The 21192-nt window shown below is 43.8% G+C and overlaps 3 protein-coding genes across 3 annotated transcripts in view; 2 read left to right on the top strand and 1 right to left on the bottom strand.

The window, feature by feature from the left end:
- The window catches only part of LOC109936583 (transforming growth factor beta activator LRRC32-like), a 267744-nt gene that overhangs the window by 94905 nt on the left and 151647 nt on the right, over window positions 1–21192 (top strand). The window lies entirely within an intron of this gene.
- Window positions 1467–1795, top strand: LOC109931633 (potassium voltage-gated channel subfamily E regulatory beta subunit 5). The gene is given in 2 exon segments (XM_020530883.2): window positions 1467–1650; window positions 1653–1795. Coding segments are annotated over 2 exon segments (327 nt in total).
- nxt2 (nuclear transport factor 2-like export factor 2) lies at window positions 8306–18680 on the bottom strand. Its single transcript, XM_048605467.1, has 4 exons — window positions 18448–18680; window positions 17628–17714; window positions 12099–12243; window positions 8306–8836 (listed from the first exon to the last, which is right to left on the bottom strand). Exons 1-4 carry the CDS (start codon window positions 18460–18462, stop codon window positions 8658–8660), a joined length of 426 nt encoding a protein of 141 aa, XP_048461424.1. The 5' UTR covers window positions 18463–18680; the 3' UTR covers window positions 8306–8657.

Here is a 21192-nt window from a genome sequence, read left to right as displayed (position 1 = left end):
AGACCCTTCATCATTTTTCTGATGAAGGGTCTAGGCCCGAAACGTCAGCCTTTCTGCTCCTATGATGCTGCTTGGCCTGCTGTGTTCATCCAGCTCTGCACCTTGTTGTCTCAGATTCTCCAGCATCTGCAGTTCCTATTATCTCTGAGCAAAGGTAATTGATTGTTTATGTGCACAAATTACTAAAAACATTTTTTAAAATGTTTGTTCATGGAATGTGGTGTGTCACTGGTGAGGTCAGCAGTTCTTGCTCATCTTTAATTATCGAGGGGCCAGTTTAGACTCAGCCAAATTGCTGTGGGTCTAGAGTCACATGTTGACTAGCCCAGATAAAGATAGCAGATTTCCTTCCCTAAAGGGCATTGATAAATTAGATTTCTTTTAAAAATTGGAATTGACAGGATAGATGGCTGACATTCGAATAGTTTTTAATTGCAGATTTTTATTGAATTTAAACTTCACCAACTGCCATGATCCAGAATATTAGCCTGAGGCTCTAGATTATAGGAAAAAAATCGGAACGTTTCGGGTCCGGTGACAGTTCTGAGGATGGGTCACCGAACCTGAAACGTTAACTCTGTTTCCTTCCTTCACAGATGCTGCCAGACCTATTGAGCTTTTCCAGCAACTTATGTTTTTGTTCCTATGCATATCATTGTTTAAAGAAAGCTAAGGAGGGAGTGCCAGACAAATTCACCACAAAAACACCAGGTCTGAAAGGTTATGCTGTGACATAGGGTTGCATAAACGTGGCTTGTACTCTCTTGGTTTTAAAAGGTTGAGGGAACACTGGTTGATGGATCTCTCGAAATGTTAGGCAGAGGAGTGCAAATTAGTGCGATGTTCTAATGGGAGGAAAGTGACAGAATGCTGTCCTATAATAAGACAAAGAACTGCGGCTGCTGGAGATCTGAAACAAGAACAGAGAAATTGTTGGACAAACTCAACAGGTCTGTGGAGGGAGAGCTGAGTTAATGTTTCAAATTCAATGATCGACTTCAAAACTGTTAACTCTCTGTTCGAAATGTTAACTCTGTTCCTTTCTCCACAGGTGCTGACTTTCTCCGGCAATTCCTGTTCTGTTTCCAGTCATGTCCTGCATTTTGATTGTCTCAGTTAAGATCTTTTTCAACTTGCTGTCATCAAACTTGAATGTTCACTGCAGAGCTCCGTGACTCGGGGTCCAGGTTTGAGTTTACTCGGTGAGCCTGGCGGGGCTATATTGAGCTATTGGAACAGATGCGGTGCGAGGGGGATTATTTCCAGCTGCTGTAACAGCGGCGCTGTTCCTCTGATCTCGCAGCCCACACGAGCAGCGCTGGAAAACGGAGCCTCCTAAGTATTTCTCTCTGATGAGTGCGGAGCTGTAGTTTGGGGTAGTTATACCGTCTACTCTGTTTAATGCCGTGCTGTCTTCTATTTTTGTTCACCAGCCCAGTATTCAGTTGTGTCGAAATGCTGTGACAATGAACTGCTTACACTATAAAAGACTTGTGTCTCTCTTACAAGGACTTCTGACTGAGTTGAACAGGACATCCACATATCTGGGAAATCAGAGCTGCACAGAGAAACTGCCCAGTGGGAACACCAGTAACGCTGCCTATCTCTACATCCTGCTGGTCATGGCTTTTTACGCCTTTCTAACTGGGGGTTGATTCTCGCCTATACCCGCTCCCACAGAGTGAAATCTGAGGAAGAGCCGATCTCCAGCCGGGACTGCTCCGTCCGCAAAGCGAAACCTGGCGAGAAAGGCAACAGGGAGAGAGACACTGTCAGCTTGGAGACCGAGCAATGAACACCTTCCTTCTCAAAATCATTCGCTGGGAATCTCCCGCTCCTCTCTGCGCCTCATTTCAAACGGGATTTGTACATGACCCTCCAGGAACGGTCTACTTTTGTATCTTTTCAATTCCAGTCCAGCCTGGCACACAGGAGCGGTTAGTGTGGAGCCCAATAATCCCTTGAAACGACCCTGCGTCTGGATGCAGAAAGGATGGTGAGTTGCTGTGGTGACATTCATCATCTCATGTCACGTCAGATTGTACCCTTGTCAGATAAAGATTTTGTCTCTATCACTGAACGAGAATGGTGATGAACGGGAAGCTCAGCAGAAACCTACAGGACCGTAGAGTTGCTCTCTCATCGAAGAGACACAGAGGTGACTGATGGTGATTTTACCCTGAGGACCACTGTGGGAGCGTACCCCCCTGACAGGGGACAAAGACTCAGTAGGCACGCGGGATTCAGGCAAGTGGAAGACTCATCACCTCAGGAGATCTCCCACCCACAGCCTCCAACCTCACCATTCCCCAACCCTGCACCACCCATTTCTATCTCGTTTCCAAAATCCATAAACCTGACTGCCCCGCTCAACCCATTGTCTCTGCCTGTTCCTGCCCCACTGAACTCATCTTCACTTACCTGGACTCTGTCTTTTTCCCCCTTGTCCAGGAACTCCCCACCTACATCCAGGACACTACCCACTACCCACCTCCTTCAGAACTTCCAATTCTCTGGCCCCCAACACCTCATCTTCACTATGGACATCCAATCCCTGTACACTTGTATCCTTCACGCAGATGGCCTAAAAGTCCTCCGCTTCTTCCTCTCCCACAGGCTCAACCAGTCCCCCTCCACTGACACCCTCATCCATTTAACAAAACTTGTCCTTACCCTCAACAACTTTTCCTTTAACTCCTCCCACTTCCTACAAAATAAAGGGGTGGCTATGGGCACCCGTATGGATCCAAGCTACACCTGCCTCTTCTTACATAGTCTCTCTTCCGCTGTTACACTGACACCATCCCTCACCTCTTCCTCCATTACATTTGATGACTGCATTGGCACTGCCTTGTGTTGCCATGAAGAGCTTGAACAGGTCATCAACTTTACCACCACCTTTCACCCCAACCTCAAATTCACTCTTTGACCTCTGCTGTTTATGATTTTTATAAATGACTTGGATGAAGAAGTGGAAGGGTGTATTAGTAAATTTGGTGGAGTTGTGGATAGCGTGGAGGACTGTTGTAGGTTGCAATGGGACATTGACAGAATGCAGAGTTGGGCAAAGAAGTGGCAGATGGAATTCAACCCAGAAAAGTGTGAAGTGATTCATTTTGGAAGGTTGAATTTGAATGCAGTTAATGGCAGGATTCTTGGCAGTGTGGATGAACAGAGGGATCTTGGGGTCCACATCCATAGTTCCCTCAAAGTTGCTACCCAAGTTGATAGGGTTGTAAAGAAGGCGTATGGTGTGTTGGCTTTCATTGGCAGGGGAATTGAGTTTAAGAGCCACGAGGTTATGCTACAGCTCTATAAAACTTTGGTTAGCCCACACTTAGAATATTGTGTCCAGTTTTGGTCACCTCATTATAGGAAAGATGTGGAAGCTTTACAAAGGGTGCAGAGGAGATTTACCAGGCTGCTGCCTGGACTGGAGGGCAGGTCTTATGAGGAAAGGTTGAGGGAGCTAGGGCATTTTTAGTTGGAGCGAAGAAGGATAAGAGGTGACTTGACAGAGATGTACAAGATGATGAGAGGCATAGATAGAGTGGATAGCCAGAAACTTTTTCCCAGGGCGGAAATGACTATTACGAGGGGGCATAATTTTAAGGTGATAGGAGGAAGGTATAGGGGAGATATCAGAGGTAGGTTCTTTACACACAGAGTGGTGGGCGTGTGGAATGTGCTGCCAGCAGTGGTAGTGGAGTCAGATACTTTAGAGACTTAGAGATAGGCACATGGAAGATAGTATAATGTAAGGTATGCAGGGTAATTTGATTTTAGTAGGATAATAGGTTGGCACAACATCATGGGCCAAAGAGCCTGTACTGTGCTGTACTGTTCTGTGTTCTATTTTCTATGTTTTATGTTCACCTGGACCATCTCTGATACCTCCCTCCCCTTCCTGGACCTCTCTGTCTCCATATTCGGTAACTGTCTCAGCACCGACATCTATTTCAAACACACCGACTCCCATAGCTAGCTTGACTACACATCCTCTCAACCACCCTCCTGCAAGAATGTGATCCCTTACTCCCAATTCCTCTGTCCCCTCCACAAGTGCTCCCAAGATGGAGCATTCCACTCCTGGACATCCCAGATGTCCTCCTACTTCAAGGACTGTAACTTCCCCCCTCCGTTGAACCAAAATGCCCTCAACTGCATCTCTTGCATTTCCCGCACTTCTGCCCTCAAACACCCACCCTCCAACAAAAATAAAGACAGAGATGCCTGGTCCTCACATACCACCCCACCAATCTCTGTATCCAGTGTGTCTCCTTCTGCCACCTCCAATCTGACCCCACCACCAAAGAGATATTTCCCTCCCTGCTCCAATCCACCTTTCACAGGGACCACTCTCTCTGCGACTCCCTCATCCCACTTCACACTTCCCATCAACCCCACCACCCCCCGGCAACTTTTCCTGCAACCATGGGAAGTGCTACACCTGGCCCTACACCTCCATCATCGGCCCCAGACAAACTTTCCATATCTGACAGGGGTTTGCCTGTACATTCTCCATTTTAGTCTACAGTATCTGTTGTTCCCAACGTGGCCTCTTCTATATCGGTGAGACCAAACGTAGACTTGGTGACCGATTTGCACAGCACTAGCGCTCTGCATGCTATAATTAGCAACAGCTTCTGATCGCTGACCATTTTAACTCCCCCTCCCACTCTCTGGGTGACATATCCATCCTGGTCCTCCTCCAGTGCCACAATGACACCACCCACAAACTGAAGGATCAACATCTCATATTCCGCCTCGGAAGCCTACAGCCTGAACATAGAATTCACCAGTTTTAAAGTCTCCCCACCCCTGGCCTCATCCCATGTCCAACCCTCCCTCTTATCCCCACTTCCTTTGACCTGACACTACCTGTCCATCTTCGCGCACTCCCCCCATCCACCCCACCCTTCCCACTGACCAATCCCCACCACTCCCTACCTGCATCCACTATTGCCATCCCACCTACCTTCCCCCAGACCCATCCCTCCTCCCTCTATTTATTTCCCAGCTCCCTTCCCCCTCCCCAGTCCTGAAGAAGGGTCTCAACTTGAATCTCCTGCTCCTCTGATGCTGTATGACCTGCTGTGTTCCTCCAGCTCCACACTGTGTTGACTCTGACTCCAGCATCTGCAGTTCTTGGTATCTCCAAGTGGGAAACTTTTATTGAAGCAAAAACTGGTTGATGCTGGGAGAGAGCCAAAAGATCTTTCCCGAATCTGGCCTCAACATGGAATGCAATTTTTCCCTTAATCTTTGGCTCAGATCAGAAGAGAGATCAATGACACACTCTGAAATTTACAGTGAAATACAGCATTTTATACTTTGTGTTACAATGATCAAATACAGCGTGGACACTGTCTTTCCCCCTGAATCCACACACCCAATTCCATGGGACACCTAATCAATGATGGGTATTCTGATGGACAGCCCCAAGTTCCCACAATTTTGTGATGTTTACCAGACATTGTACACCCTAGGCCTTGGAATCCTTCTATGTATCCAGTTCATTCGCATTCTAAAGTTACTGCCTCTACTCCTCCGGATCTGTCTCAGGCTTGCTAATCTCTAAGGACAGCTTGAATTGTATTTCATGTACTTATCTTTATCAAATTCAGTTATTCCTTTTACATTTCTGACTGTCTCAATTATATATGTAAAAGTATAAAAGACAGTTTTAACTAATTGCTTTAAGGTTAATTTCTGTTATAAAGTGTAAAAGTATACAGCTACTTCTACTGTTAGCACTTTGTAATGAATGGACTGTGAACAATCTATTTTGTTCAGGGTGTAAAAGAAGGTTTTTCCTAAGACTAATTAACTTTCTCATCCAGGTTTAAGTGTTTTTTTTCCCCAATGCTTGTATTATACTTTGGTTATATGTGTGCCTATCCTTTATGTTGAAAACTACATCGGAGTATCTGAAGAATCTTTAATTAGAACCTATTTCTTAATATTGAGTAACTTCAAAGAAACAACAATTTACTACAAAATAACTTTAGCTGTTGTGATTGCAGCTGCTTAGGGAGTTAATCTGGCTGGTTCACAGGCTGAGACTCATTCATTTACTGAGGCGATCATCCTTTCACTAATTAAGCTGTTATCCATTGCTGGTCTATCCTTAGGCATCCTCTCATCAGAACTGTCTCAGGTGGTTACTTGCAGGACCCCTTTGCTGACCTTGGAGTAGTCCTGTTCAAAGGTGCCATTATGTTTCACTGTGAGCAGGCTGTTTAGTTTTGCTTAGTTTCTGTTTGGCATTTTGTAAGTAGGCATGGGCCGCTTAGTATGGACAGGTACAGGTCATCCCCACACTGGTCCATAGCCAGATCAACATAAATTTGGCAGTCTGGTCTGGGATCGTAACATAGCTACAGCAATGCATACCTGGCTAGGTGCTATTATACATAAAGGGTAATGAGGCAAATTACAGATTAAACCAGGTTTTCATTAATGCAACAATAAAAGGCAGTCTATAAATTGTTATTCAGTACAATGTCATCTCATTTTTTTTAGTTACATCATTGATCAGTCCTTATAATTGGTCAATTATATTGGATTAGGCTTGGATTAATAATCCAGATAGTGTAAATTCAGATATCACTGCATCAGTTTAAGAATTTTTGAAATCAGAGCCTGGTAATTAAAAAACTGATATCAATAGAACCTGGAAAAAAATCCAAGTAATTCACTAATCCCTTGGTATGGAAGGAAACCTACCATTTACCGGTCTCGCTTATATTCAACTTCAGTCCACATCAAACACCTCAATAAAGCAGTCTCCTAAGTAGAATATGAATTGGTCCATTAAGCCTCTTTTTTTTAAGGATGGTAATTAATGTCAACCTTATCAATGGTACCAACAAATAAACAAAAAAAAAAATCGTAGCCACTCTGTATATTTAATTGTAAGTGGAAGGCACTTTTGTACTGCTACTTATAAAATGGCACCTTTTACATCGTCATCACAGTGAAATTGCAATTAGTCTAACAATCCAGTTGTAGCAAAATTGTCAGACATTCCCCCTGCAGAATAGAAAATCCAATGAAAAGTTGCCCATGACAAACAGAAGTGGCGACTGGTAATTCCAGATTAGCCAAACTCCTGGACACTTTTCACATGACTGCATCAACCAACCAGCTCAGTTAAGCTATTCTACAGCACAAAACCAAAGGCAAGCCTGTAGCAATGGCTGCAAAAAGATTTTGCCCACATTCTAAATGAGTATACATCAAGAGACATTTGTAACACAGATGTAATCAGATTGTTTTACCATCGTTTACCAGATTGCTCTTTAATATTTAAAGTTGAAACATGTACTGGTGATAAACAAAGCAAAAAACACGTCACCTTTATGTCTTATGCCAACACGGATGGCACTGAAAAGTGGTTGTTCTTATGATTGGAAAGCCCAAGAAACTACATTGCTTTGAGAGTCTCAAGGCACTATTCATGCAATAGGAGGCTAACAAACACGCCTGCAAGACCTCCAGCATTTTTGAGGTCTGAATCAGGAAATTGGACAAAATGTAACAACAGAAGAAAGATTATCAACCTGATGGCACCAAAGAATCTGGTGAATGCCTGCTGCTCATCAGCCTGTTTTCCCAGCTGAAGCTGCAAAATCTGTAGAGATTTCACAATACAGCTGAAAAATAGAAAAAATGCTCGACTGTACTGTAAACATGATGCAACTCAGCCCCCTCTTGAGGTCCTCAGCATCGCAGCTGCTATGATATCATATGATAAGAAATGGCTGGAGGTCATAGATATTGCAAAGGATGTGGGCTTTGACAACAGGTAGAACCTTCATATTAGATAAAATAGGAAAACTAGTCCCAGATTAATTATTACACAGTACAAGAAACACAGTAAACATAATTCCATCAGGTGGGGGATACCAAGTATACCACCAAACTGAACATCCATGCATGCAGGCTGATAATTTTGTGTTCCAGTACAAATATTATTTTATATTTGTAATGCATCGATATTGTTTTTAAATTTTGCCTCAATAATTGAGGAAACAAGCTATATGAAAGGTGTGTGTTGTTTTTTTTTGGCTTTGATGTGTTATATTTTATTCAGCTAGAAGACTAGCCACACTCACTTTCTGTACAGATACAGGGATGTCCATTGGAACATGATGCCAAGGGTGACCAGCATTAATACAACCACAAGCAGGGCAGGCTCAAGTTGCTAAATAGCCTGGTCATATGTCCCAGCAAACACAGGGAAAATCTGGAACAATGCATTAAGCATAAATACAGAACCTAAAACATGAGCAATACAAGATCAGGAACGAATTAGTTTATTTACTGAAGTCTGTTTCAAACAGCATGGTATATAAAGCAAGTGAAAACAGTGATAATAAGTGTCAGATTTCAGAGTAAAATCACAAACTATAGACCTCAGAGTGTGCTGTTGTCAAATACCATCTACAAAACACTGAATATCAGTATCAGATGCAGCGGCCATAAGCTTCTCTATGAGAGGATGATCCAGGTGTCCATTCTCCCTTTTTGTTATTTTGGTCACAATGCTTCTCAGTTCTTGTACTTGTTATTCCTTAGCCTTTTCCACCATTTACTTCCAAATTAAATCCAAAGCAGTGTCAATTCATCACATTCCTATTTAAAATTATGAGTTAACTGGCCCAGTCCTGGAAGCGGAAACAATCACTTGCGATTTTCCACACTGTATTTTGTGGGGTTACTTGTGCTGTAAGCAAGAAATTTTGATTGAAGTATCGTTGTTTATTTCCTTCAAATTTCACTGTTCCACAGGTGACCACAAGTACAGTGGTCTGCCCTTGAGTAGCTTGTTCTAGGGAGAAAAAAAAAGCTTCACTACAACACGGCAAATCAGGAAATCACAAAATAACCTTCAAGCTGAACAAAGCTGACAGTTACTCAATCGTTAGATACACAATTTTGCTAAGAGATGATGTGTATCTCTTTTTAACACAATAGCATTGAACACTACAGAAATTTTACAGTGGAAATCTTTCCTTCAAAATGCTTTGCTTTCACATTTTTCTTGACTTTAAATTGGTTTTTACTCTTTGGTCATAATGCAGATTGAAACTCTTGGAAGTACAATGCTTGTTGCCTGGTCTTTAATACACAAGTAATTTTTGACAGGTTAGAACAGCACAATGCAAAAATCAAGAAAACCAATCATTTAGCTGCCATCCCACTATGCCTTACAGAACATAATGGAAAAAAAATCATTTGAACTGAAATTATTCAGGTCAGTGTGCAGAGATGGAGAAGAGAAAAATACAATGAACCCCATTCATCTTTACAGCCGATCTCAAAAACAGGGAAAAGTGCAGTCATTTGTAAAAGTAAAGATCAAGATGTTGGACATGACAACTATTGTTCCCTTTGTACAAACATGATAAACTGCCTTGAACATCTTATCTTGATAACACAACACCTTCAAAAGTGTACATTTTGCAAACACCCGAGAAATTTGTTGGAGAGCTAAATGATCTGTAATCGTCCTGCTACAAGCAAAAATATTAGTAAAATATATATGCATTGCTCATTTATACTATTTCACCGCTGGAATGCAAACGAACTAGCCCACTGGTAGGCCACTTGCCTTCTGCTCTTAGAGACAAGGTAACAAACACAAAAGTATCCCATGAACTCGTCAAAGAATAGTTTTTCTGGTATTAATTGAATCCAGGAGCAGAGACAAAATAAGCAAGTATTTTTATAAATAGGAAAAAATAATAAAGGGAAACTAAATTAAACAACAAAACCAGACCATGGACACAATGAAGAAAGCTGGTTTGTTCTTTCCAGTTACAGTTTGTTTTTCCAGAGGCAATCCAATCTTTATTGCTTTTTTGCTGAGGACGAAGGGGGATGGGGATGGTGACATAGTGGTAATGTCACTGGACTTCAAACCAGGAGCACAGGTTATAACTCTGAGGAACATGGCTTCAAATTCCAGTACTGCAGCTAATGGAATGTGAATTCAAATCATGTATTTAAATATCACAGTGAACATTAAACCACTATCAGGGAGGCAATGGCCTCGTGGAATTATTGCTAGACTGTTAATCCAGAGACCCAGATAACATTCTGGGGACCTGAGTTTGAATCCCGCCATGGAAGATGGTGAAATTTGAAGTCAATAAAAATATCGAGAATTAAGAATCTTGTGATGACCATGAATCCATTGCTGACTGTCAGAAAAACTCACCTGGTTCACTAATGTCCTTTAGGGAAGGAAACTGCCACCCTTACCTGGTGTGGCCTACATGTGACTCCAGAACCACAGCAACGTGGTTGACTCTGAAATACCCTCTGGGCAATTAGGGATGGACAATAAATGCTGCCTAGCCAGCAATGCCCTCATCCCATTAATGAATAAAGGACTGACTGCCATTAAACCACAACCTATACCATGTGCTGACTCCCGACTTCCTTCTGGAAAGGCCTACCAAGCCACTTAGTTGCACAGAATGGAATTTGAAATATCGCCTGGTATCAATCAACATGGAAACAACAGAATACTCAACCCCACTGATGCTGGAAAATCTTCCCTTCTAACATCTGGGCTGGTGCCAAAATCGGGAGAGCTGCCTCACAAACTAATCAAGCAACAGCGTGACGTAACCATACCGTACAACGTCCCAGACTCTGTCACTACCATACCTTGGTTTGTCTTGCCTCACCAGTGGATCAGGCCCACCAGAGGCGATGGCAGTAGTATATAGTCGGGAGGGAGGTGCCCTAAGAAACCTCAACATTTGGATCCCACGAAGTCTCAAATATGGTCAAACATATGCCAGGGAATCATCTGATCAGTATTCTTCCCATGTTGAATACACCTGGAGGGTGAATACACAGAGGGTGCAAAGGGGATCAGGTGTAGTCTGGGTGAGGGAGTGGCTCATCAACACCAGTTCTACCCAATTCCTAAAAGACAGGGCTATTAGACTGAGTCTGTGGCAGGTAATAAGGGAACCAATGAAGATAAAAACTTACTTAACCTCATTCTCACCAACATAACTGTCATAGATACATGTGCACATAAAAGTATTGGCAGGAGTGACCACCCATACAGCCATTGCTTAGGCCAAATCCGGTCTTCACACAGAGGATACCTCCATCATGTTGTGGCACTTAACTCGCGCCACTTATAGTGCTTCGACCAGCACAAGTAACACAAAACTGGGCACTCATGAGGCACTACGGACATTCAGTAAAACTTTATTCAACCACAATCCATGACCTCATGTCAAAACACATTTAGTGTTTACAATTTACAAATACCATCAAACTAGGAGATCAACCCTGGCTCAATGAAAAGTGCAGGAAAGCAAGTCAGGAGCAGCATACCTAAAAATGAGACTTCACCTGGTGAAGCTACAATGTAGGTCTAATTGCATGCCAAACAGCAAAAGCCACATCTCATAGACAGATCTAAGCAATCCAAGATCAGATTTAAGCTTGGCAGTCCTGCCATATCTAGTCCTGAACAGTCAGAGATAATGAAACAACTGGAAGGAGAGGTTCCACAAATGTCCCAATTCTCACTAATGGGGAAGTCTAGCACAGAAGATAAGACTGAAGCATTTGTGATCTTTTTCAGCAAGAAACGCTAAGTGAATGATCTACGACAGCTTCCTTCCCAAGTCCTCAGTGTCACAGATGCCAGTCTTCAGCCAACTTGATTCCCGTCATATGATATCAACAAGCGAGTGAACGCACTGGATACTGCAAAGGCTCCGACAAGAAGTTCAGGACAGCTACAACATTGGCACCTACTCAAAATTTGGAAAATTGTTGTTGGGCAATTATGGATTATCAATAAATGCTGGCTGAGCCAGTAATGCCCACATCCTGTAAATGAGTGAACAAAGAAAGCAGTAAAGATGAAAATTCATGGGCAATCCACACATCTATTTTTCTTGTTATTAAAGGTATCAACAACTTCCAACTTAAAAAATATTCAGGACTGCTGAATCACGGCTAAGGTCACTGGTATAGATGCTATCATTATTGAATCTAGCAATTCATAACATTTATACTTGATTCAGTTCTCATCAGGAGTAAATGCAGCATACCATGAACAGGTTGACAATCCAGCATGTTTACTTGAAATTCACTAGAAGGCAACATTTCAAAAAATTCAGCGAGTGCTTGATGGCCTGATATTGCATTCCCATTCCACACTAAGTTTGCTGTATCCAGATATAATTTTGTTAAGACCTAGGAAGAATAAAATCAAATGTAAAAACTGAAGACAAAGACAATGCAATGTGATAAATGCCAATTTTTAATAGAAGGCAAACATTTGGGAAATGTTGACCATATATATGAAACAGTTTAGCAACTTTTATTCCCTTGAGGTAACTAATGAAAGAACTCATTGGGTTGTGACATTTACAAAGCTGAGTTCTAGATAACATTTTAGAAGGAAGGCAGGATGAAACTAAATGCATGAACCATGTGTAAAAACAAAACCACCATCAACTTTCAACTACTTAAGTGCCTATTTTTCAGATGAATCTCAGCTTCAGAGTGGATAATGGGATGTTGGAAAAGACAGTGAAAACAAGCAAGCAAATAACGAACTCTGGAAAAATTATAATAACCTAAAAGATAACTTGAAGTTAGGAAAAACTAAACGGAAAACAGGGCACAAGAGTGAATAGAAGGAACAAAATCGGAGAGAAAAAAAAGGACAAAACTTCTTTAACAAGTGCACTTTTAATTAAACAAAGGTCAACACTGGCAAAATTACTCCCTGGGCTGCAGTTAACGCTTATAACATACTGGATGGAAATTTCAGATGCTACACAGATCAAATATTAACAATTGGTAGCTCAGGGATCGTAGAAATCCTTGGAACTGCGAGACAAGACATGCCTGGAGAGACCATTTGCATGTTAAATAATATCAAGCAACCTCCATTACATAATTATATTTATTGCACCAATAATTGGGGCAGCACAGTGGCTCAGTGGTTAGCACTGCTACCTCACAGTGCCAGGGACCCGGGTTTGATTCCACTGTCTGTGTGGAGTCTGCACATTCTCCCCGTGTCTGCGTGGGTTTCCTCCGGGTGCTCCGGTTTCCTCCCACAGTCCAAAGATGTGCATGCTAGGTGGATTGGCCACGCTAAATTGCCCGTAGTGTTCAGGGATATGTAGATTAGGTGGGTTATAGCAGGGTGGGTCTGGATGGGATGCTTTGAGGTTCGGTATGGACTGGTTGGGCCGAAGGGCCTGTTTCCACACTGTAGGGATTCTATGATTCAATACTAAATATGTAGGGAGTAATCCCTGGATTACTGTAAATAAGACAATAGGTATAGGCAGATGGAGTACATGAATTCATGGCTAAAGAGTTTGTACTACAAGGAAGCATTTAGGTTCCTGTTATACTTAGAAACAGAAGATAGGAACAAGAGTAAACCTCTGAACATGCTCCACCATTCAGTATGGCCACCTCACATTATACTTTACCTTCCATGTATGTGCTCACTCACTTTTTGCCAGTTAATATTGGGGAAGTTGAAATCCCTATTTTTTACACTCTTGATATTTGTCTACATATCTGCCCTTCTATTACTTCCCTGACTGTTTGAGGGTCTACAGTGCATCCCCAATGACATTATCCAAAGATGTACAGATTAAATGGATTGGCCATGTTAAATTGTCCATAGTGACCAGGGATGTGCAGGTTAGGTGGGTTAGCCATGGTAAATGTAGGGTTACAGGGATAGGGTAGAGGTTGGCTCTGGATGGGATGCTCTTCGGAGGGTTGGTGTGGACTAGTGGGCTGAATGCCCTGTTTCTGCACTGTAGGGATTCTATGGCTCTATGATTCTATAATTCTATAATCAATTTTGATTTTAAGTTCAACGCATATGGCCTCAATTAAGGAACCTTCTAAGAAAATCCTTCCTTATTGCATAATGGACTTTTCAATTAATATTGCAACACCACCATTTCTTTACAAGCCCTCCCCTGTTTTGAAGATTCTATGCCCTAGAATGAGCTGCCAATCCTGCCCCACCTTCAACTACAGAAATAATATATCCCCTTTTGTTAATCAGCACCTTCAACTCATCTGCCTTACTTGCAAAAATACTTGCATTAAAATAAATGACATCAATCCTTGCCATGCTCCATTGTGTTTTAATGTGTGTAGATATCCTCTATCTTTCGCACTGATTTGATTTTCATTCCAATTTTGTCTGTGTATCACCTGTTTCATCTCTACACCATATCCCACCCTTTTGCCAAATTAGTTTAAATCCCCCCCAACATAACTAGAAAACCAGTCCACAAGGATAGTCATCCCATAACAATTCATGTATAATCAGTCTGATTTGTACAGGACCCACCTTCACTAGAAACATAGCCAATGAAACAGCGAATGGGGACATGCACGGAAGATGAAGTGTGATGTGGATAAATGTGAGGTTATCCACTTTGGCTGCAAAAACAGGAAGGCAAATTAATACTAATGGCAGTAGATTGGGAAATGAGGAAGTGCAACAAGATCTGGATGTCCTTGCATGCCAGTTGCTGAACGTAAACAGGCAAGTACATCACGCCGTGAAGGTGGCAAATGGTATGTTGGCTTTCATAGCGAAAGGAACAGATACAGGAACATTTTGATGAAATTTCACAGGGCCTTGGTGAGACTACACCTAGAGTACCGAATGCAGTTTTGGTCTCCTTATCTGAGTAAGTTCTGACTATGGAGAGTGTGCAACAAAAATTTACCAGATGGAGTCCTGGGATGGCAGGACAGATGTATGGAGAGAATAGATTGGCTAGGATTGTTTTCACTGAAGTTTAGAAGAACTGGAGGGGGGAGAATCTCATAGAAACCTATACAGTTGTAACAGGACGAGACAAGGTAAATGCAGGAAAGATGTTCCTCAGAGAGTGGTGAGCCTGTGGAATTCTCTGCCACCGAAAGCAGTTGAGGCCAAAACACTGAATGGTTTCAAAAGGAGATAGACATAGTTCTTGGGGCTAAAGAGTTTAAAGGTATGGGGCAAAAGCAGGAAAACGTACTGAGTTAGCTGATTATCCATAATCATATTGAATGGCGGAGCAGGTTCAAAAGGTCAACTGGCCTATTCCTGTTCCCATTTTCTATGGATGACTTGGAGGGGCAGAATTATTGAAATGTATAGAGGACAGCATTTTAAGACATCATATAGAAACCCCTACAAGAGAGGGGATGCTGCTGGACCTAATTTTGGGGAACATAGCCGGGCAAGTGGCAAATCTGTCAGTCTGGGAACATTCCAGGGAGAGTGACCATAACTCTAAGATTTAGGGTAGTAATGGAAAAGGAAGTCTTTTCAAAAATGGTGAACAGGATATTTTTTGGCTGTGAGAACTACTCTTGGTTTTGAGGTTTCTTCAGTGCTCAGCTGGATTTTACTCACTTCCTTGGGACAATAATTGCTATGTTTCTTTCGCAAGTTGAGCATTGTTTTTGGAGCTTTATGAGAAAAGATCAAAAACAAAGATACTTTAAATGGGTCGAAGCTGAGTGTTTTGGGAGAGCGACCATGCGGCAAGGTTGGAAACTGAAGAACTGTACAATGCTCAGAGATTGGCTTTTCATGAAGCAGCTAACAAGTGTAGTTTCACAGATATAGAACTAAGAAATTGCACAATGGCTCTGGAGATCAGGTTTCACTGAAATAACAAACAAGCATTGCAGCTTCACAGATGACGTGGGAGGTCTAATATCCAGTTTCATGTTCAGCTGTAGAGGCATCAGTAATTTAAACAAAAAATCACTGTCTGAAACTAAAGACAATGACGACATTTGGTTCTTCAGCCTGATCAGCTAAGTGTTTGATTTTAAGACATATAAAACTTCCAACTCTTAATCAGTTTTTTCTTTGTAAATCTATACTAGTGAGTAAGGGGAGGCTTTCCTTAAAAATTATGTTTATACTGAGATCTGCCTCTTGATTGACTTTTAATATTAAGGATTGGAAGTTATTCCAGAGCAGAATTTTGAGTTGTAAGACTGTGCTAACACTGTTTTTGAACAAAGTGTGTTGTGTTTGTTGTTAGGTAATTTCTGGGTCTGACGTAGTCCCGTTTGTCAGCATCAGGCCTGTATCCCTCTAAACCCTGCCTATTCGTATACCCATCCAGATGCTTTTTAAATGTTGTAATTCTACCAGCCTCCACCACTTCATCTGGCAGCTTGTTCCATTCATGCACCAGCCTTTGCATGAAAACGTTATCCCTCAGGTCCTTTCTAAATCTTTCCCCTCTCACCTTAAACTTATGCCCTCTAGTTTTCACATGCTCATGATTTTGTAAACCTCATCCCTCAGCCTCTGAGGCTCCAGGGAAAATAGCCCGAGCCTATTCCACCTCTCCATTTTACTCAAAACCTCCAAGTCCCTGCAACATCTTTGTAAACCTTTTCCACACCCTCACAAATTTAACAACATCCTTCCTATCGAAGGGTGACCAGAATTGTATGCGGTATTCTAAAAGTGGCCTCACCAATGTCCTGTACAGCCTCAACACCTAAGAGATTTTATCAGCAAGTTTGCTGATGACAAATTGTTGGTGTGATAAATAGCAAGAAGGAAAACTTCAGACTTCGGGAAGACAGACAGGTTGGATGGAACAGTGGCACATAGATTTTAATCCTGAAATGTCTGAGTGATGCATTTTCAGCGGACTAACCAGGCAAGGGAGTGCATATTGAATGCTCGGACTCTGGGTAGTACTGAGGATCAATGACATCTTGGTGTACATGTACAAAGATCCTTGAAGTCAGCAGGACAAGTAGATAGGTTGGTTAAAGCGACACATACAATACTCGCCTTTATTAGATGTGGCACAGAATACAAGAGCAGAAGGTTTTGAAGAAGCTGTATAGGACATAGGTTAAGCCACAGCTGGAGTGCTCTGTGCAGTTCTGGTTGCTAAAAAGTCATGATTGTATTGGAGAGGGTGAAGAGATTTACCAGGATGTTGCATGGCTGGAGTGCTTCAGCTTTGAAGAGAGGTGACATGGTATGGGGCTGTTTTCATTAGAACAGAGAAGGCTGATGATGGGACCCATCTGAGGTCTACAAAATTATGAGGGGCACAGATAGGGTCCATATAAATAAACCTTTTCCCTCAGTAGAGGGGTCAATAACCAGAGGACATAGAGTTATGGTAAGGAGGTGATTTAAAAGGGATTTTCTGGCCCAGACGGTAGTGGGTATCTGGAATTCTCTGTCTAAAAGTGTGGAAGCAGCAGGAACTATCACAACATTTTAGTATTTAGATAAACTGATGAAACATAATAACATAGAAGTCTACAAGCCAAATGCTGGGAAATAGGATTAGATAGACATGTGCTTGATGAGTGACAGGGACAAAAGTGGCTGAAGGGCATTTTTCCACACTGTAATACTCCAATAACTATGAACACATGCCCATAAAAACCGGAACTTTTTTTTGGCCACGTGTGCTATGTAACTAACAAAACCTGTTTTTCTTTTCTTTGGTTCTGCTCTGCTGTCTCTCCTCAGTCAAAACAAATTGAATAGTAACATTAGCATGGAAAAGAAAACAATGTATTGTCCAGAGTGTACTTACTCTCCTCCTCTTGTCCATGGTGTCATAATAAATATTGACAAATTCATCTGCTGCTCTGCATGCCTGGTCCGCATGGGTTTTGAAGTCCTGAAAATTATAATTTTTATGTAGAATGTAAAGAAGATAAAATATTAATTTACAAAATGCAAACTTCACTCTGAAACCATATGACTGGTTATCTACAGCACAAAGTTATGCCTAATGTAGATGAATCACAATGGGGACCGCAGGTTCTTTCTATTTTTTCCAATCAACCTGTTCAGAAATGATATCACACACCTCTGGAGCAGGTGGGACTTGAATCCAGGCCTCCCTGGTCCAAGGCAGGGACACTACCACTATCAATACACTAACAGGAGAATCTGGGTGACCAGGAGGAGGTTATCTCACCCATCAGCAAGTGAATACTGTGTGCTATGGGGAAAAAGTTAGGGGCGGGGAAGGAGGTAAGATGAGGAGGGGAAGGGGAGGATGTATGAAGGGGAAGGGGAGGATGTATGAAGGGGAGGGGGTGGTGGAGAGTGGGGGAGGGGGTGGTGGAGAGTGGGGGAGGGGGTGGTGGAGAGTGGGGTGGTGGTGGACACGAAGATGTGGGTGCAGGATTAGAGGATTAGAGAGGGGGGAGATCCGCTGGATCCATACTAAAGCCCCCGTTCTGAGGAAGGGTCACCCCGGACCCGAAACGTTAACTCTGATCTTTTTCTTCACAGATGACAATAGACCTACTAAGCTTTTCCAGCAAATTCTGCTTTTGTTACTAAAGCCCCCAGTACGGTCCCAAGAGTGAACTCAATTCAACCCCCCACGTTTCTGCTCTCACCAAAGAGCCGGCCATGAAGTGCCAGAGGCCGAAGGCCAAGACCAGGCTCCGGAGCCGCCGCCACTTTCCCTCCAAATAAAACTCCGGCTCCTTCCACCTCCCAGGCACAAACCGTCCGGCTCACCACTTCCGGTGTACGGCACCGATCAATCTTCCGTCCTGGAACCTCGGAACCGCAGCCTCAGTTCCGGCCTGGTGACTGCTCCCTGTCTGGGAGATGCTGGAAATGCTTCGTGAGGACAGAAGGTCTGGACTTTTAAAAATCACCCTCGCATGTACCAGTGAAAGCCAGAATCATTTGACGAATCATCAGATGTTTAAATAAAAACCGAAAGAACTGCGGATGCTGTAAATCAGGAACAAAAACAGAAGGTGCTGGAGAAGCTCAGCAGGTCTGGCAGCATCTGTGAAGGGAAAAACAAAGTTAATGTTTCGGATCTGGTAAGTAATGTTCTGAGGAAAGGTCACTGGGCCCGAAACATTAACTCTGTTTTTTCCTTCACAGATGCTGCCAGACCTGCTGAGCTTTTCCAGCAATTTTGTTTTTGATCAGACGTTTAAAACCTGTATACAACACTAAAATCAAACTATTTAGAAGTGAGAGATAGTAGGAACTGCAGATGCTGGACAATCTGAGATAACAAGGTGTAGAGCTGGATGAACACAGCAGGCCAAGCAGCATCAGAGGAGCAGGAAGGCTGACGTTTCGGGCCCAGACCCTTCTTCAGAAAAGGGGAAGGGGAAGGGGGTTCTGAAATAAATAGGGAGAGAGGGGGAGGCGGATAGAAGATGGATAGAGGAGAGGATAGGTGGAGAGGAGACAGACAGGTCAAAGAGGCGGGGATGGAGCCAGTAAAGGTGAGTGTAGGTAGGGAGTTAGGAAGGGGATAGGTCAGTCCAGGGAGGACAGACAGGTCAGGGGGGCGGGATGAGGTTAGTCGGTAGGAGATGGGGGTGCGGCTTGAGGTGGGAGGAGGGGATAGGTGGGAGGAAGAATAGGTTAGGGAGGCAGGGACGAGCTGGACTGGTTTTGGGATGCGGTAGGGGGAGGGGAGATTTTGAAGCTTGTGAAGTCCACATTGATACCATTGGGCTGCAGGGTTCCCAAGCGGAATATGAGTTGCTGTTCCTGCAACCTTCGGGTGGCATCGTTGTGGCACTGAAGGGTCTAGGCCCGAAACGTCAGCCTTCCTGCTCCTATGATGCTGCTTGGCCTGCTGTATTCATCCAGCTCTGCACCTTGTTGTGTCGGATTCTCCAGCATCTGCAGTTCCTACTAACCCAGGATGGACATGTTGTCTGAGGAATGGGAGGGGGAGTTGAAATGGTTCGCGACTGGGAGGTGCAGTTGTTTATTGCGAACCGAGCATAGGTGTTCTGCAAAGCAGTCCCCAAGCCTCCGCTTGGTTTCCCCGATGTAGAGGAGGCCACAACGGGTACAGCGGATGCAGTGTACCACATTAGCAGATGTGCAGGTGAACATCTGCTTGATGTGGAAAGTCTTCTCGGGACCTGGGATGGAGGTGTGGGAGGAGGTGTGGGGGCAGGTGCAGCACTTCCTGCGGTTGCAGGGAAAAGTGCCGGGTGTGGTGGGGCTGCAGGGGAGTGTGGAGCGGACAAGGGAGTCATGGAGAGAGTGGTTCCTCCGGAAAGCAGATAAGGGTGGGGAGGGAAAAATGTCTTTGGTGGTGGGGTTGGATTGCAGATGGCGGAAGTGTCGGAGGATGATACGTTGGATCCGGAGGTTGGTGGGGTGGTACGTGAGGACGAGGGGGATTCTTTTTCGTTTGTTATTGCGGGGACGGGGTGTGAGGGATGAGTTGCGGGAGACGCGGTCAAGGGCGTTCTCGACCACTGATGGGGGGGATGTTGTGGTCCTTGAAAAACAAGGACATCTGAGATGTACGGGAATGGAATGCCTCATCCTGGGAGCAGGTGCGGCGAAGGCGAAGGAATTGGGAATAGAGGATGGTGTTTTTGCAGGAAGGTGGGTGGGAGGAGGTGTATTCTAGGTAGCTGTGGGAGTCGGTAGGCTTGAAATGGATATCGGTTTCTAAGTGGTTGCCCGAGATGGAGACAGAGAGGTCCAGGAAGGTGAGAGAGGTGTTAGAGATGGTCCAGGTGAACTTAAGGTTGGGGTGGAAGGTGTTGGTGAAGTGGATGAACTGTTCGAGCTCCTCATGGGAGCACGAGGCGGCGCCGATACAGTCATCAATGTAACGGAGGAAGAGGTGGGGTTTAGGGCCAGTGTAGGTGCGGAAGAGGGATTGTTCCATGTAACCTCCAAAGAGGCAGGCATAGCTTGGGCCCCTGCAGGTACCCATGGCCACCCCCTTTATAGGAAGTGGGAGGAATTGAAAGAGAAGTGGTTGAGGCTGAGGACGAGACAACAAGGTGCAGGGCTGGATGAACACAGCAGGCCAAGCAGCATCATAGGAGCAGAAAGGCTGATGTTTCGGGCCTAGACCCTTCATCAGAAAAGGGGGAGGGGAAGGGGGTTCTGAAATAAATAGGGAGAGAGTGGGAGGCGGATAGAAGATGGATAGAGGAGAGGATAGGTGGAGAGGAAACAAACAGGTCGAAGAGGCGGGGATGGAGCCAGTAAAGGTGAGTGTAGGTGGGGAGTTACGGAGGGGATAGGTCAGTCCAAGGAGGACGGACAGGTCAAGGGGGCGGGATGAGGTTAGTCGGTAGGAGATGGGGGTGCGGCTTGAGGTGGGAGGAGGGGATAGGTGGGAGGAAGAA

Source organism: Rhincodon typus, chromosome 14 (assembly GCF_021869965.1).
Source record: "Rhincodon typus isolate 14 chromosome 14, sRhiTyp1.1, whole genome shotgun sequence".
NCBI classification, from domain to species: Eukaryota; Metazoa; Chordata; class Chondrichthyes; order Orectolobiformes; family Rhincodontidae; genus Rhincodon; species Rhincodon typus.
The sequence above is the reverse complement of the archived record's forward strand: the minus strand, read 5'-3'. Positions and strand labels throughout refer to the sequence as shown.

Excerpts from the sequence above, each read along its gene's own strand:
- nxt2 (XM_048605467.1), bottom strand. Across the intron at positions 12,244-17,627 it reads CCATGGACAAGAGGAGGAGA|GTCTTAACAAAATTATATCT; the intron begins GTAAGTACACTC and ends TATTCTTCCTAG. Across the intron at positions 8,837-12,098 it reads GGATTGTCAACCTGTTCATG|AACAAGCTACTCAAGGGCAG; the intron begins GTATGCTGCATT and ends TTTTCTCCCTAG.